The sequence below is a fragment of the Mustela putorius genome, unplaced genomic scaffold, assembly GCF_011764305.1.
Source record: "Mustela putorius furo isolate JIRA1106 unplaced genomic scaffold, ASM1176430v1.1 tig00003834_pilon_pilon_pilon, whole genome shotgun sequence".
Taxonomy (NCBI): Eukaryota; Metazoa; Chordata; class Mammalia; order Carnivora; family Mustelidae; genus Mustela; species Mustela putorius.
This window is the reverse complement of record NW_025421987.1, coordinates 91,271,617-91,284,971: the sequence shown is the minus strand read 5'-3', so window position 1 is coordinate 91,284,971 and position 13,355 is coordinate 91,271,617. Positions and strand designations below refer to the sequence as shown.

At 34.6% G+C, this 13,355-nt stretch overlaps 1 protein-coding gene across 1 annotated transcript in view; it reads right to left on the bottom strand.

The window, feature by feature from the left end:
• Positions 1–686: 686 nt before the first annotated feature.
• OSTN (osteocrin) overlaps positions 687–13,355 on the bottom strand; it is a 41,670-nt gene continuing 29,001 nt past the window's right edge. The window contains exons 4-5 of the mRNA XM_004745266.3: positions 6,673–6,784; positions 687–2,791 (exon numbers count right to left, since the gene is read on the bottom strand). Coding sequence (XP_004745323.1) covers positions 6,700–6,784 — 85 coding nt within the window. The 3' untranslated portion in view covers positions 687–2,791; positions 6,673–6,699. The remainder of the gene's footprint in view (positions 2,792–6,672; positions 6,785–13,355) is intronic.

The window sequence follows — 13,355 nt, the reverse complement described above, 5'->3', positions numbered from 1 at the left end:
AAGTAATATTAGATGTCTCAGAGATAGATATTAAGAAAACTTTCTTACAAAGCAATTTGCCTTTTCATTTCTTAATTCTCTTCTTTGCCTCCACAGCATCATGAACTATTTGAGACACAGCATGTCTGGAAGAGATGACACTCATTGTGGTAAAAAATAAAACAAAGCAAAAACTCATTGGCTTTCTCTTGATTCTTTTTTTTTTCTTCTTTTTCACATCTGTGCATCAAACTGCTCGTGCTTTCATCTGCACAAGCTTATTTAATCAACTCAAGGCTGGGAGTTCAACTTCAATCTTGTCTGTTAACTGTGATAGCACAGAAACATCGCCAAAGTAACTTGAAAGAATATTAAGGGCTAGAATAGATGGTCAGATGAGCCTATACACAGTTCCTTAATACACAGTATGGGGGAAATGCAGCTTGTCTACATAATTCTAATTTTGTGGTGCTTAAAGAGAAAACTATCTCATAAGAGAGGATGAACAATATTAAGTTAAAAAAAATAAAACAAACCAAGTTGAGTCATATCTCTATAGTGCTATTTATATACTTGTTAAGAGCCACTCAAATGTGCATAAATACCAGTTGCTCAGTAATATCTAATTATTCTTATATATTTACATTTGTTGTAAACACAAATATAATATTGTTATAAAGAAAGACAAAAACTCCTGTGTTCACCATCTCATGTTTATTAACTTTGGAACAGTTAAACAATATGCAGGCATTTTGAACCTTCAAGGGTAAGGTCACTCAAAAAAGCTTTTGCTACTTCTTCCTTTTAGAAGAATCCATTAAATCAACTTTTAATAGTTTGCTTTGAGAAACTTAATTCCCTAAAACTATCTGTAGATTAAAGGTGTTGCTAGACTTTTTGTAGTGAAGATTTTAAGACGATGTAACCAGGAAAGAAATCCCTCATGAAAAATTAGTTATGTGATTGATGCCAGAACACGGAAATCCATGTTTACAATGTGTTCTGTGAGCTTCACAAATGAATGAGATGACTCATCATATCCTTAATCGAAATTATGTTTTAATTTCTTGCAGTGTTAAAAGAATGCCTTATTTCAAACAAGGGTACTGTTGACTTATTTTCTACTTTGTATAAAGTAGTGGTAAAAATTAAAATATGAAATTAAATGGTCTTAAGGGGAGAAAACATTTTTCTCATTTTGTTCATTGGAGACTTGAGTATATATTATGAGATAAATGCGTTATAGATTAGAATAGAGTATAAATCCATATAGTGTGACCTCTGATTTTAATTAGACTGAATGCCATAACTATAACTTTATTAAAAAATAAAGATGAGAGGAAATCAATTTATTTAATTTGACTTTAAATCTTCACCATGATAAAATTTTAGGCTGAAGTAGGCTTTAATACCTTTTGTCATTGCAGGAAGCAGCAGCATCCAGTTGGATTAGAACCTTACAAATATCCAGATGGAGAAAAAGGGAAGAAAGAACTTCCAAGGAATATAACATATTTCTATAATTCAATAAAGTTTGGGGAAAAGTGTCAAGAGACATTCTAACTTCTTAAATAGTTTTCAAATAATGAGTTCTACAGGATATTTGTCCCTGTGCTCCTGCTAAGTTTATAGTTTATGAAAAACAGAATTAGTTAGCGCTCTCAAAATTCATTTCTCTTTGCTATAGCCCATCTATTACAGTTAACAGAATTGTTCATTTATTGTGTTTTTTTGTAAACTTAAATTTGAAGATTTTCAGTAGTTGGAAGAATTTTCCCCCAAACACATTATACTTTGCAATGCCTTATTAAACAGAGTATATGAAACCAATCAGTTTCTTGAGTGAGTCAGTACCATCAAGATGACGGCTTATTGTACTATACCAAAAAGTACCATGCTAAAATTATATGTATTTAATTGCGTTCCAGACTATTCTAGTGGTTTACTACTGAGTGATTCTTTGCTTTTCCCCAATAATTTTATCTGTTACTCCTGTGTTCTTTACAATCTGCTGTTCTCGTAATTAGCCGCTGCTGCTCTTAATTAACTACCAGTTGTAATTTAGAGAAAAGAAAAGTTGTTAGAGGACATGAGATCTCCAAACTTGACAAATGAATGATATCCTTCACTTCCTAATTTGGTCAATATGCTCTGACCTTCAAGTATTTTCTCAATTGTTTCAAAGAATAACATTGATGGGTTTAATTACTAGCTGGGTTTTTTTTTCCTTGCTTATAAATCATTCTTCTTTTATTTCTTGAACTGGAGCTATGTTTTATGTGCCGGAACCTCACTGAAATGTGAATATGCGAAGACAAGCCTAATTTCATAATCATTACCCAAGAGGCTCACTGACAAAGTATACAAAAGAAATCAAATATATAAGAGAACATACACAACATTGTCTTTCCTCATCTCTCAGTAATGAGCAAACAGACTGTACCTAAGTTGTACAGAAAAAAAAAATCAGTCTTCAGTTATTATTCTTCAACTGCATAAATGTAAATGGTAAATGCATATAGAAAGCATTTCATGTATAGTGTGTTTTGACTGTTTCTTAGAAAAGCAAGGTTTGGAGCTAGGGAGCCATTCCCGTTAATTAAAATATATATTTAAAAAAAATCCATGCATTGAAGTGGTCTGCATAATTTAATTGAAGTTATAACAATACTGTGATATGACTGACTGAAGTTCTGACTGTGGAAAGTTTTGCAGAAGGTCAGTTCTTTGAATGTTGAATCATTACTGAGTGTAAAGAACTTCACTGAAGCATCTTCCATGTTTCTGTGACATTTCACCGGAGAGGCTGTGTCTGTAAAAAGGAAAGTTGAAATTGTTACAGCTACGGGAAACTCCATAGATAAGGGGAATACCATCAACTTCAGTTGAGAAGAGCTGAAACTCTAAATGATGTTTCATTATAGATTTTTTTCCTGGGACATATTTTAATTGCAAAGACAATAGTGCAAAGTGATCATTTCAGATCAAAACACATTAAAAACACCATCTTCAATGTATAAGCCATTTACTATTCTCAAGCCATGGTTCCTTTCTTTGGGTAACTGCTATATTCTATTTCTTTTCAGTTTTAAATCTTGGTTCAGGGATGTTGCCATGACATAAAAAGGAAATAAAGAAAATCTAACTATTACTTTGTTTATTGCTATAACACATTGATAATTTTATATATTTTGCTCTCCTTAAAGGAACCAAGTATAATGCTGGCATTTAAACATAATTTTTTCTGCTCTTCAAGAGTTCTGTTAATATGTTTGAATGATAGTGCGTCAATATTGGTCTAAAATTTAAAAAAATTATCAGTATAATACATCAACATGTGCCTTGTATTATTAAAAATCTTAGCGCATATGGTAGCAAGAGGTAGCATAATTAGTAGTCCTATTTCTACCCAATTTCGTCAGGAAGGTATCCTGTTTTCAATTGTAGAGACTTAGAACTTGTTAACCGCGTTTAGACAAGCTGCAAAATCTTAGACAAAATCCCTCTCTGAATTTGAGTTGCTTAGAGCTGACATCTATAAAAAAACTCAAAATTGTGGTCAAATACATTAATGATTTGAGGAAGACATTGTTGTAAATACCAGGTTATCTTCTTTTCCAAAACACATATTGAGAAGAGGTTAACATTTGTTCCGAAAACGAGGTAGCATACAGCAGCTGTATCTAGATCTAAACTCAAACCACACAAAACTTCCACGATTAGAACCAGTTTCACTTTTAGTGTGAAGACTTGTGAAACCCAGAAGGTGAAAACCCACAAATAAACCTTCTTTAAAAGAGTATACATTAACTCCCACAGAAGTGGAACAAAGATTTTCACAAAGTCTGACACACTGCTTCTGTTTGTTTTAGAAATGCGTAAGCCGAGAAGTTGGCATCCAGCAATGACAACTTAACCTCCCGAAGACCTCCTAGGTCATGAAGAGAATGCTGACTTAGAAGTCCAGAGACCTGGGCTCTGGATCTTGCCTGTCTGAGAGTGTAAAATTTTGAGCAAATCGTTTTCCTCTCACAGACTCAGTGTTCTCATTTATTAAAAAACAAAACAAAACAAAAGGGTAGGATTAAATGAGACTATGTTCTTGAATCTCTTAGTGATTTTATCAGTCATTAAGAATAAAAAACAGTGTATCAGAAAATGATTTTGAAAAGTTAAATGGAAATTAGACATATTTATTTATTTATTTTTATTATTCATAAACTGAAAACCTAAAACTTCATATGAGAAAGTAAGAAAGCGTCTGAAAAACCTCGGTGACAGTGGCAGGAAATAATGACTAGAAACCTAATGGTTGATGGGTGCCCCTGCAATGATCGACAAAGGGAAAGAAAAAAATACATGGTGTTAGGTTTTATTCTAAATCTATTATGTTGTGGTATGACTATCTTGAAACTTCAGTAATAAGGACAGTGGTTGTCATCATACTTACCAAAGCCTATTAGATGAAGGATATAATATATGAATTTGGATTTTGCCCATAGTGATCCAGGAGACATTATATTAATTCAAATACCTTGCCGTAGTTCAGTGGCTATCAGGAGTTTACATGGTCTGAAACTTCATATGAAAATGTAAATGAAAAGGAGTTTCCTGCATGTATTTTTTTAAATCATAACCTGTTTTGGTTTAATTCAGAAATACTAGAATGGTGATAATCCAGGGTATCCAAGGTGGTAGAGTTCCTATGGAAACTAATCAAACCTAATTGTTTTAATCTCAGTGTCAGAATGTTCTCAACACATCAAGAAACTGGAGGATTGTGATCCTGATTTCAAGGAATTACTCAGTTTTTAATAACAATTAATTAGATCCTACTCAAATATAATGTGGTGATTTTTAACAATACTAAAGAGTAACCATACTTGGTATATCTCTAGACAAAAAGAAAGTTCAGTCCGCATTTTGAAGATGGCACTACTCAAAATACATTGTTCTTCACATACTAAGTAAGTCCTCTTATATCAGTAACTTCATAACTTCATTGATCAAGAGCTCCATGGTGAAAAAAAATTCTTCTAACTAAGTCATTCTGAGAATAAGAAAGTTGAAGTAAAATATTCACTTCTCACTGTGGTTTAGGGCATTTGATGAAGAGAACAAACAGGCATGACCTAAACTGAGAGGTTCAGGGTTAATGTGATGTTTTGGGGGACTCTGCATCCTTGGTCAAAGGATCATCTGGAGAGAAATAAAAAGCATGAAAGTCATGCTTGAAACTGTCAAAACAGTTCCCATTTGTCTCATCTGCCTGGGATGGAGGATGCATCCTCTTGTAAGCTTTACTGAGAAAAAATACATTGCCTAGAATTTATGTTTAGCATTTCATGTTTAAAATATATAATATGGGGGTGCCTGGGTGGCTCAGTGGGTTAAGCCTCTGTCTTTGGCTCAGGTCATGATCCCAGGGTCCTGAGATCGAGCCTTGCATCTGGCTCTCTGCTCAGCGGGGAGCCTGCTTCCCCCTCTCTCTCTACCTGACTCTCTGACTACTTGTGATCTCTCTCTGTGACAAATTAAAAAAAAATCTAAAATATATAATATGTATGGCTAAATATACTTTTAAAAATATAAACTCAGAATTTGACCTTTCTGGATTTAAATGCTACTTATGTCACTAGCTATATGGCATTGTGAGTTAATATATCTACGCTTTCTATTATTGTATAATACTAATATTATATAATATAGTATAATAATAATGATGATTATTGAATATTTACATGTCAGACACTATTCTAAATGTTTAATACGTATCAATGCATTTAGTTCTCTGGACAATGTAGTGTGATGGAACTTCATTATTATCATCCGTTTATGGAGGGGAATTTTAGAATTTAACCAAGGTCCCACGGCTAACAGGTAGAACAACCGGGATTTGACCCACAACACTGGCCTCTCCTGCTGTCACTTTTACCCCTTACACTGTACTACTTCTCAAGATACTGGAGACAGCAACAGGATCTACTTTAGGGAAAAGGATGATTAAATGAAGCAGTATGTACATAGCACAAAGTATAGGGCCTAGCCCAGAGTAAATTTTCAGAACTATAAATCTAAGATTACTGGCATGTCCTGTGTGCCCAATACACATCTAATTTAATTCTCACGATACTAGTGTGTTACTATTTAAATGAACAAGATGTAGAGAAATAAGATATGGAAACAAGATAATGAACAAATGAGTGACAGAGCCAGGATTTGGAGTAGGTGTTATGATTCCATGACCAATACTCTTCTTGCTACACCATTCTCTCTCCTGTGTTCTGTGTTATCATAAATCTGGGAATGTAGTTATTGGCAACAAAATGCTGTGTGACACTGAAATGTGTCTTCCTTATAATAGAGGGGTTACTACACAGTTATGTGCATGTATGAAGGTGATTAATACATCAGTTAGAATTTTAACCATTGTTCATATATTAGTATCCCCTAATTGTATAAGAATCTGTGGGGATAATTGAATCTTCTTTTTAATGGTGAAGTAGATCTAGGACATTCCTTTGCTTTTTAAATGTCATTTAAGTTACTTGCATCAATATACTAATTGAGTACAGAAAAGCTGAAACAGTGAATTTATAAGCTAGGAAATTAAAAGGGAAATTTATAAATCAAGATGGATCAATGAACTCATTGTGAAATGTTAATCAGAAGCTTGAATATACTGTTACATACCCAAATTGTACTCATGGTTAGAATCAATTAGCCTCTGGAATTTGAGAGACGGCTTCCACCAATCCGATCCACAGGAATACCAAATCGTCTTTTTGGATGATCTACTACTTTCCTGAAACAAACCAAGGAGATTATTTTTAAGCTAAACTCCAAGTTATCAATTAATGAGTTTTGCTCTTTTATTTCTTGCAGATTTAGGTGTTTTATTTGGGAGTTGGAATACACATGATAGTTTTCATTCACTACCACCCACTATGTGCCAGACAGTATCTCTTATTCTTTGGATATCGGTCAAAGTGGGTCTAACTGCCTCCATTTTATATCTGAGGAATCTGAAGCTTTGAGAAATTAAGTTACTTATCCAAAATCAAACAGTGCAGATGAAAAGCGGGGTCTTATTAGCATACCAATCTGTTAAGTGTTTAGCTTGGGTAAGTCCCTTTCTCTCTTCAAATGTTGGTGTATTCCTCTGGTGATGGATGACAACTACACTAGCTCAGTGGTTTTCCCCAATCTCTGACTCAAAATGGTTCTTCTTGGCAAGAATGGTGGTGGGGGAGGAGAAAGTGCTGATGCCAAGACTGACTGTAGACGAAGTGTGCTTCTCAGGTCTTCACTTGGATTTTACCCAGGGAAGCTTTGTACACAATGGTCTCTGTCTGTCACATATTTTCTGTGTCAAATATTATTTGGAAAAAATTAGTTTCATTATTAAGATGGGAGGATTTCTGGCTTTTATGTTTTGTAAAATCTCCCTTTAGAAAGAAGAAACATATTCTTTTGATTTGCTATTGTCATCCCTTCGTTCTACCAAGTCAAAATCCTAGTCCTCTCAGATAAGTGATGATTTGATGTAAATAGGTAGAGGGGAAAAAAGCTCTCATTTTTACTGACACCAAGTTTTTACCTTAACTACCAGGTCTAATCAGTGTTCCTCATATCACTATTAGGTAAATAATTGATTTAAAAGCTTTGAGAAATATAGAGAAAAATGGAAGCATGGAATATTTTTATTACTGTATCTTACACATAGAACATTCCATAAACACAGTTTGACTGTACTCAAACTAATAAATTTGATGGTTATTAATATTTACTTAATGCTTTATATATGCCAGGCACTGTGCTTAGTACTGTGTATACAATGATGATAAAAATAGGCAAGAACCTGATATGGAACTTATCCCTCAATGATACTGCAGGAACCAGGCACAGGGTCATGTTATGTTTTTTATTTGTTTGATTGTTTGTTTGTTTTTACTTAATTCAGCATTCTTTTCTGTTGATTCATATCCATCTGCCTTTACACGCTGGCTCTTGGTTTTGCAAGTCAATGCAGATAGCATCATATATATGATTTTATAAGGCTGTCTGTTAAACAACAGTTTGATCAATAGAGGAAAATCCAGGAAAAAAATATTTAGTGTTTATCCTTAACTTAGTCATACCTCTGCTACTCTTCACATTTCTTTTTTTTTTAATTTTTTAAAATTTATTTATTTGACAGAGAGAGATCACAAGTAGGCAGAGAGGCAGGCAGAGAGAGAGAGGAGGAAGCAGGCTCCCCGATGAGCAGAGAGCTGGATGTGGGCCTCGATTCCAGGACTCCAAGATCATGACCTGAGCGGAAGGCAGAGGCTTAACCCAGTGAGCCACCCAGGTGCTCCTACTCTTCACATTTCTGAAAAACATACCTTCTTCAGTGAGGTCCATCATTTGTACTTCTGGATTTTTGGATACGATATGCACTACAAATTTTTCAACTTGATAATCAATGGGGATTAGTAAAATTAGTGTAAAATAAATGTGTAAACCTGGTGATTCACAGACCTGTACCCCTGGGGATAAAAATATATGTTTATAAAAAATAAAAAATTAAATGTTGATGAGACAGAGGAAATATGTATATCACCAGTGCTTAAGTATGCTGATGTAATTATAAATAATTATTACTGGAAAAAGAAAAAAACTCATACTTTTTATTTTTATTCATATAATTTATAGACTTTTATTTTAAACAGTTATTTTCTTTGTGGTAGTAAGAATAAGGTCTCCTCAAGGATGTCCACACCATAATCCACAGAATCCACAAGTATGTCACTTTACACAGCAAAAGAGACTTTACCGATAGAATTAAAAAGGACCTTGAGATGAAAAGATTATGCTGGGTTGTCTAGGTAGGTCCAATCTAGTCCAGTCTCTGTAACAGTGGAAGATGACTGAAGAAGAGTGGGTTGGTTGGAGAGCTGCACTCTGAGAAGGACTTAACCCACCATCCCTGGCCTTGAGGATGAAGGAAAGAATCAAGAACCAAGGAATGGTAGGTAGGAGCGCCAGGGTGGCTCAGTCAGTTTGGCCTCTGACTCTTGATTTCTGCTCAGGTCATGATCTCAGGGTCCCTGTGTCTGTTCTGCCCTCAGTGGGCAGTTGCTTGAGAATTCTCTCTCTCCCTTTCCTTCAGCCCCTTCCCCTCTTCTTGTATATGCTCTCTCTCTCAAATAAACAAATCTTAAAAAAAAAAAAGAAAGAAATGCTGTGACTGCTAGAAGTTCTCAAAAGAGAACCAAAACAGATGGAATCCTGTCCTATAACCAAAACAGACTGAAGTCTTCCAACAACCTGAATGAGTAGGAACTGGATTCTCCTCTAGAACCTCCAAGGAGAGCAGCCCAGTGACCTCTTGACTTCTTCCATAGCTAGCTGGCAAATCAGGCAAAAGAAAGCACAGAGCAGCTAGCAGGGACAATTTTAGAGGCTACAAAGTGCCTAACAATCAATCACATGGCTGTCCCTAATTGGAAAGGAGAAAAGTTGTATAGATTAGTATATGGCGACTACCATATACCATATTGGTATATGGACGTCCAGCCTATAGAATTGTGAGACAGTATACCACATCTTCTTGATCCATTCATCTGTTGATGGTATATATACACAATGGAATACTATGCAGCCATCAAAAGAAATGAAATCTTGCCATTTGCGACAACATGAATGGAACTAGAGTGTATCATGCTTAGCGAAATAAGTCAAGCAGAGAAAGACAACTATCATATGATCTCCCTGATATGAGGAAGTGGTGAAGCAACATGGGGGCTTAAGTGGGTAGGAGAAGAATCAATGAAACAAGATGGGATTAGGAGGGAGACAAACCATAAGTGACTCTTAATCTCACAAAACAAACTGAGGGTTGCTGGGGGGAAGGGGGTTGGGAGAAGAGGGTGGGATTATGGACATTGGGGAGGGTATGTGCTTTGATGAGTGCTGTGAAGTGTGTAAACCTGGTTATTCACAGACCTGTACCCCTGGGGATAAAAATATATGTTTATAAAAAATAAAAAATTAAAAAAAAAAAAAGAATTGTGAGACAGTAAATTTGTGTTGTTCTAAGTCCAGAAGCTTAAGGTAATTTATTACCATAGCAATAACTTATGAATATATCTGTGTAATTTAGAGCTTACGTCTGAGGGTAACATTGTTGATATATATTTTTAAAAAATCAGACTTGATAGGATTTTTTATTCCTTGAACCTTTCAATTCCTATACTGACTACCTCCATCGTAAGTCCAGGAAAAGGGTAAGATAGAAGCCGCCTCAGGGTGGAGGAGAGTGCTCAGGAGAAGTTCCAGACAAGTAAGAAGAGGAAGTGAGAAACCAACCCCTTTGGGTGTTTCAAGGACTGGTGTGAAGGGGAAGGAAATGCAGCTGGGATAAAGAGTAGTGCCGCACATGTGAACTAACCTCCCAAAGCACCTGCGGGTTGGATGGTGGCAGGAACAGTCACACTTCTGCTTCTTTAGAGGAAAGTATGATGGTCTCATGCATCATTATAAATTAGAACAGAACATTTACTGGTTAAGAGTACTAATGCACACTAATGAGGTACTACATCTTGGCTAATTGAATGTAAATAAAAAAAGAGTACCAATGCATTTTTTTCAAAAATAAAGGTAAAATAAATGAAAACAGCATTTTTTCTTTCTTTTCTACAATGGATCTTTTTTGCTCAAGCAACTAAGAGGCAGCTGTAGTGGTGGAAAGCAAAATAAATTATTTTTTCCCTCATTCTATCTTCCTTCCTTCCATTGTTCCCCCTAAATTTGATTAAGAACCAGGATATGAAAGACAGATTCTACCTGATTCTTCTACTGTAAGCATTTGTAGGACTGTTGTCATTCTGATCTTCTCTTTCTTTTTTGATGAGATTTAGATAATACCTGCTCTGCCTATCTTTCAGGCCAGTTTGTTTATTTAACACATTCCTTAAGTAAATTTGATTGCTTTATGTACAATCATTGATATTTTTTCTCTGTACTGGGGATACAGTGGTGAATAAGACATACATTACCTGATAAAAGCTAATGAGGTAACACACCTGAAATCATTCTACACATTTTAACCGATTCTACTATTATTTCCTAACAGTCCTGTCCACTGGTTTTAAAACTATTTGTAGTTTATTATGTCTACAAACAAAAGCTTTATAAAAGGGTTCAGTACCTAAAATGTTCAGTGAAGAGCCGTCCCTATAAAGAAATGCCCCACCTTCTCCTATATTGTGGACTCTGTAAGAGCTTCCAAAAACACTTAAGAGTGCTTAGAGCAGAGTTTGAAAACCACTGGTCACGTGGATATGAACGTTTTTGTCCTAACCATAGATCCATAATTACTTTGATTCATTTTCTAAAATTTGGAACTGGTTTCAAATGCTCACATGTATCTTGATATCAAATAAGAAAAGTAAATAAACAAATAAATGTGAAAAGCCATTCAGTATTTAAAATATTTAGCACTAATACAAAATGAAAACAATTATTCCTGTAAAGCAGTTAAAAAAAAAAAAGACCATAGCTCTGTAAGTTAAATAATTTCTATGCAGTCTCCATCCATTTAGAAGTAAAATGGCATACTAGTACTTATCTTAAGGTTTTTGCTGATATGAAATATATATCACAGTCCTATACTCTGTAACACATACCCTTATAGGAATAAACAGTGTGTAAAACATAAATGTTAAGACAGTGAAATATTCTTAAGACCAAAGGGGAAAACTACTTTCTGACTATCTAGTCCCTCTTGTGACAAAATAATGGTATGACATGGCTTATATGATATGTCAATGTTACCTTTTACATTTTAAAAGATTCTGAAATAGGTTAAGGATACAAAATACCTGCCAAACTAATAAAGAGAATGCATTGGTTATTTCAAATACTACCTTAAACTTTCCACTTAAATACACTTCTTGTGTTGATAGGATTTTTTAAGCATTTATATCCTTTGATAACCCAGATTCTGAAAAAATTCTTACATTCTAAAACAAGAGTTAGGAAATGTGTATTTAAATGTTTTATTGAGAATCACGTCACACATACAAAATAGCCTATAGATTTATCTATGATCAGTTAAATGAAAAATGAAATGAACATTCCTTTGGCACCAGATGAATAAATAGAATATTAGCGACACTATAGAACTCTCCAGTGTTCTTGCTCCCAAATTGCATCCTTTTTATGCCTCAGTCCCAGAAGTAATCTGTAGACTGAATTCTGGTCTAATTATCTATCCCCTTGCTTTTCCTTATAATCTCTATGTATTATTCAAAACTCTCTTGTTTTAGTGTAAATGGTTCTGTAATTTTATTTTTTAAAAAACCATGTATGAATTCTTCTTGACTTCTTTCAGCAAATATTTTGTTTTGATATTTGTCCATGTTGACATATACAGTTGCATTTCTTTATTTTCTCCGCTATATGATATTTTATTGTATTTATATACAATACCTTATTTAGACATTTTGCCATAGAGGGAAATTTGAGTTATTTTCTTTTATGGTGTTAAATATTCTTCAGATGAAAATTTTCTTAGGGTTGCCTTTAGTGCACATTTAAGGATTTCTCTCAAGTGTGTTTTTAGAAGTACAATCGTCAGCTATGCCTACACTTAATTATATTACATTGTGCCAGACTGTTCCAAAGTTGTACCAATTTACATATCCAAGAGCAGAGTATGGCAGTTCCTATTGTTTCAAATCTAGGCCAGCCCTTGCAATGTGCGGTTTTTGTTTTTCCTTCCCTTCCCCTATGTTCATCTGTTTTGTTTCTTAAATTCCACAATTGTGTGAGATCATATGAAATTTGCCTTCCTCTAATTTACTTCGATTAGTGTAATACCCTCTAGGTCCAATCACATTGCTGCAAATGGCAAAATCTCAAGCATTTGTAATTTTGTCTCACTGTGGTTTTAATTTGCTGTTTCTGAATAAGTTTCTCCTCTTCTCCTTTGTTTACTGATTACTTGGATTTCTTCTTTTGGAAGTGTCTGTTCAAGTCTGTTGCCTGTTTTCTATTGTTTAGTTTTTGTGTTGTTTTGTTCTGTGCTTTGTTTTTTTAGAAGTGAGAGAGGGAGAAACATGGTGGGGGACGGCAGCAGGCAAGGAAGAGACTCTTAAGCTGCTTCCACGCCCAGGGCTCAATTTGAGGACCCTAAAATCACGACTTGAGCCAAAATCAAAATTGGGATACTTCACAAAATGAGCCACCCAGTTACCCTCGTTAGTTTATCTTTTAAATTTTGATTTGTAGGAGAGTTACAAATACTCAGAATGTTAGATTTTGTCAGTTACATGCAAATATCCTTGTCCGTTTGTGGTTACTCTTTATTGTGTCTTTTATGAAAATCT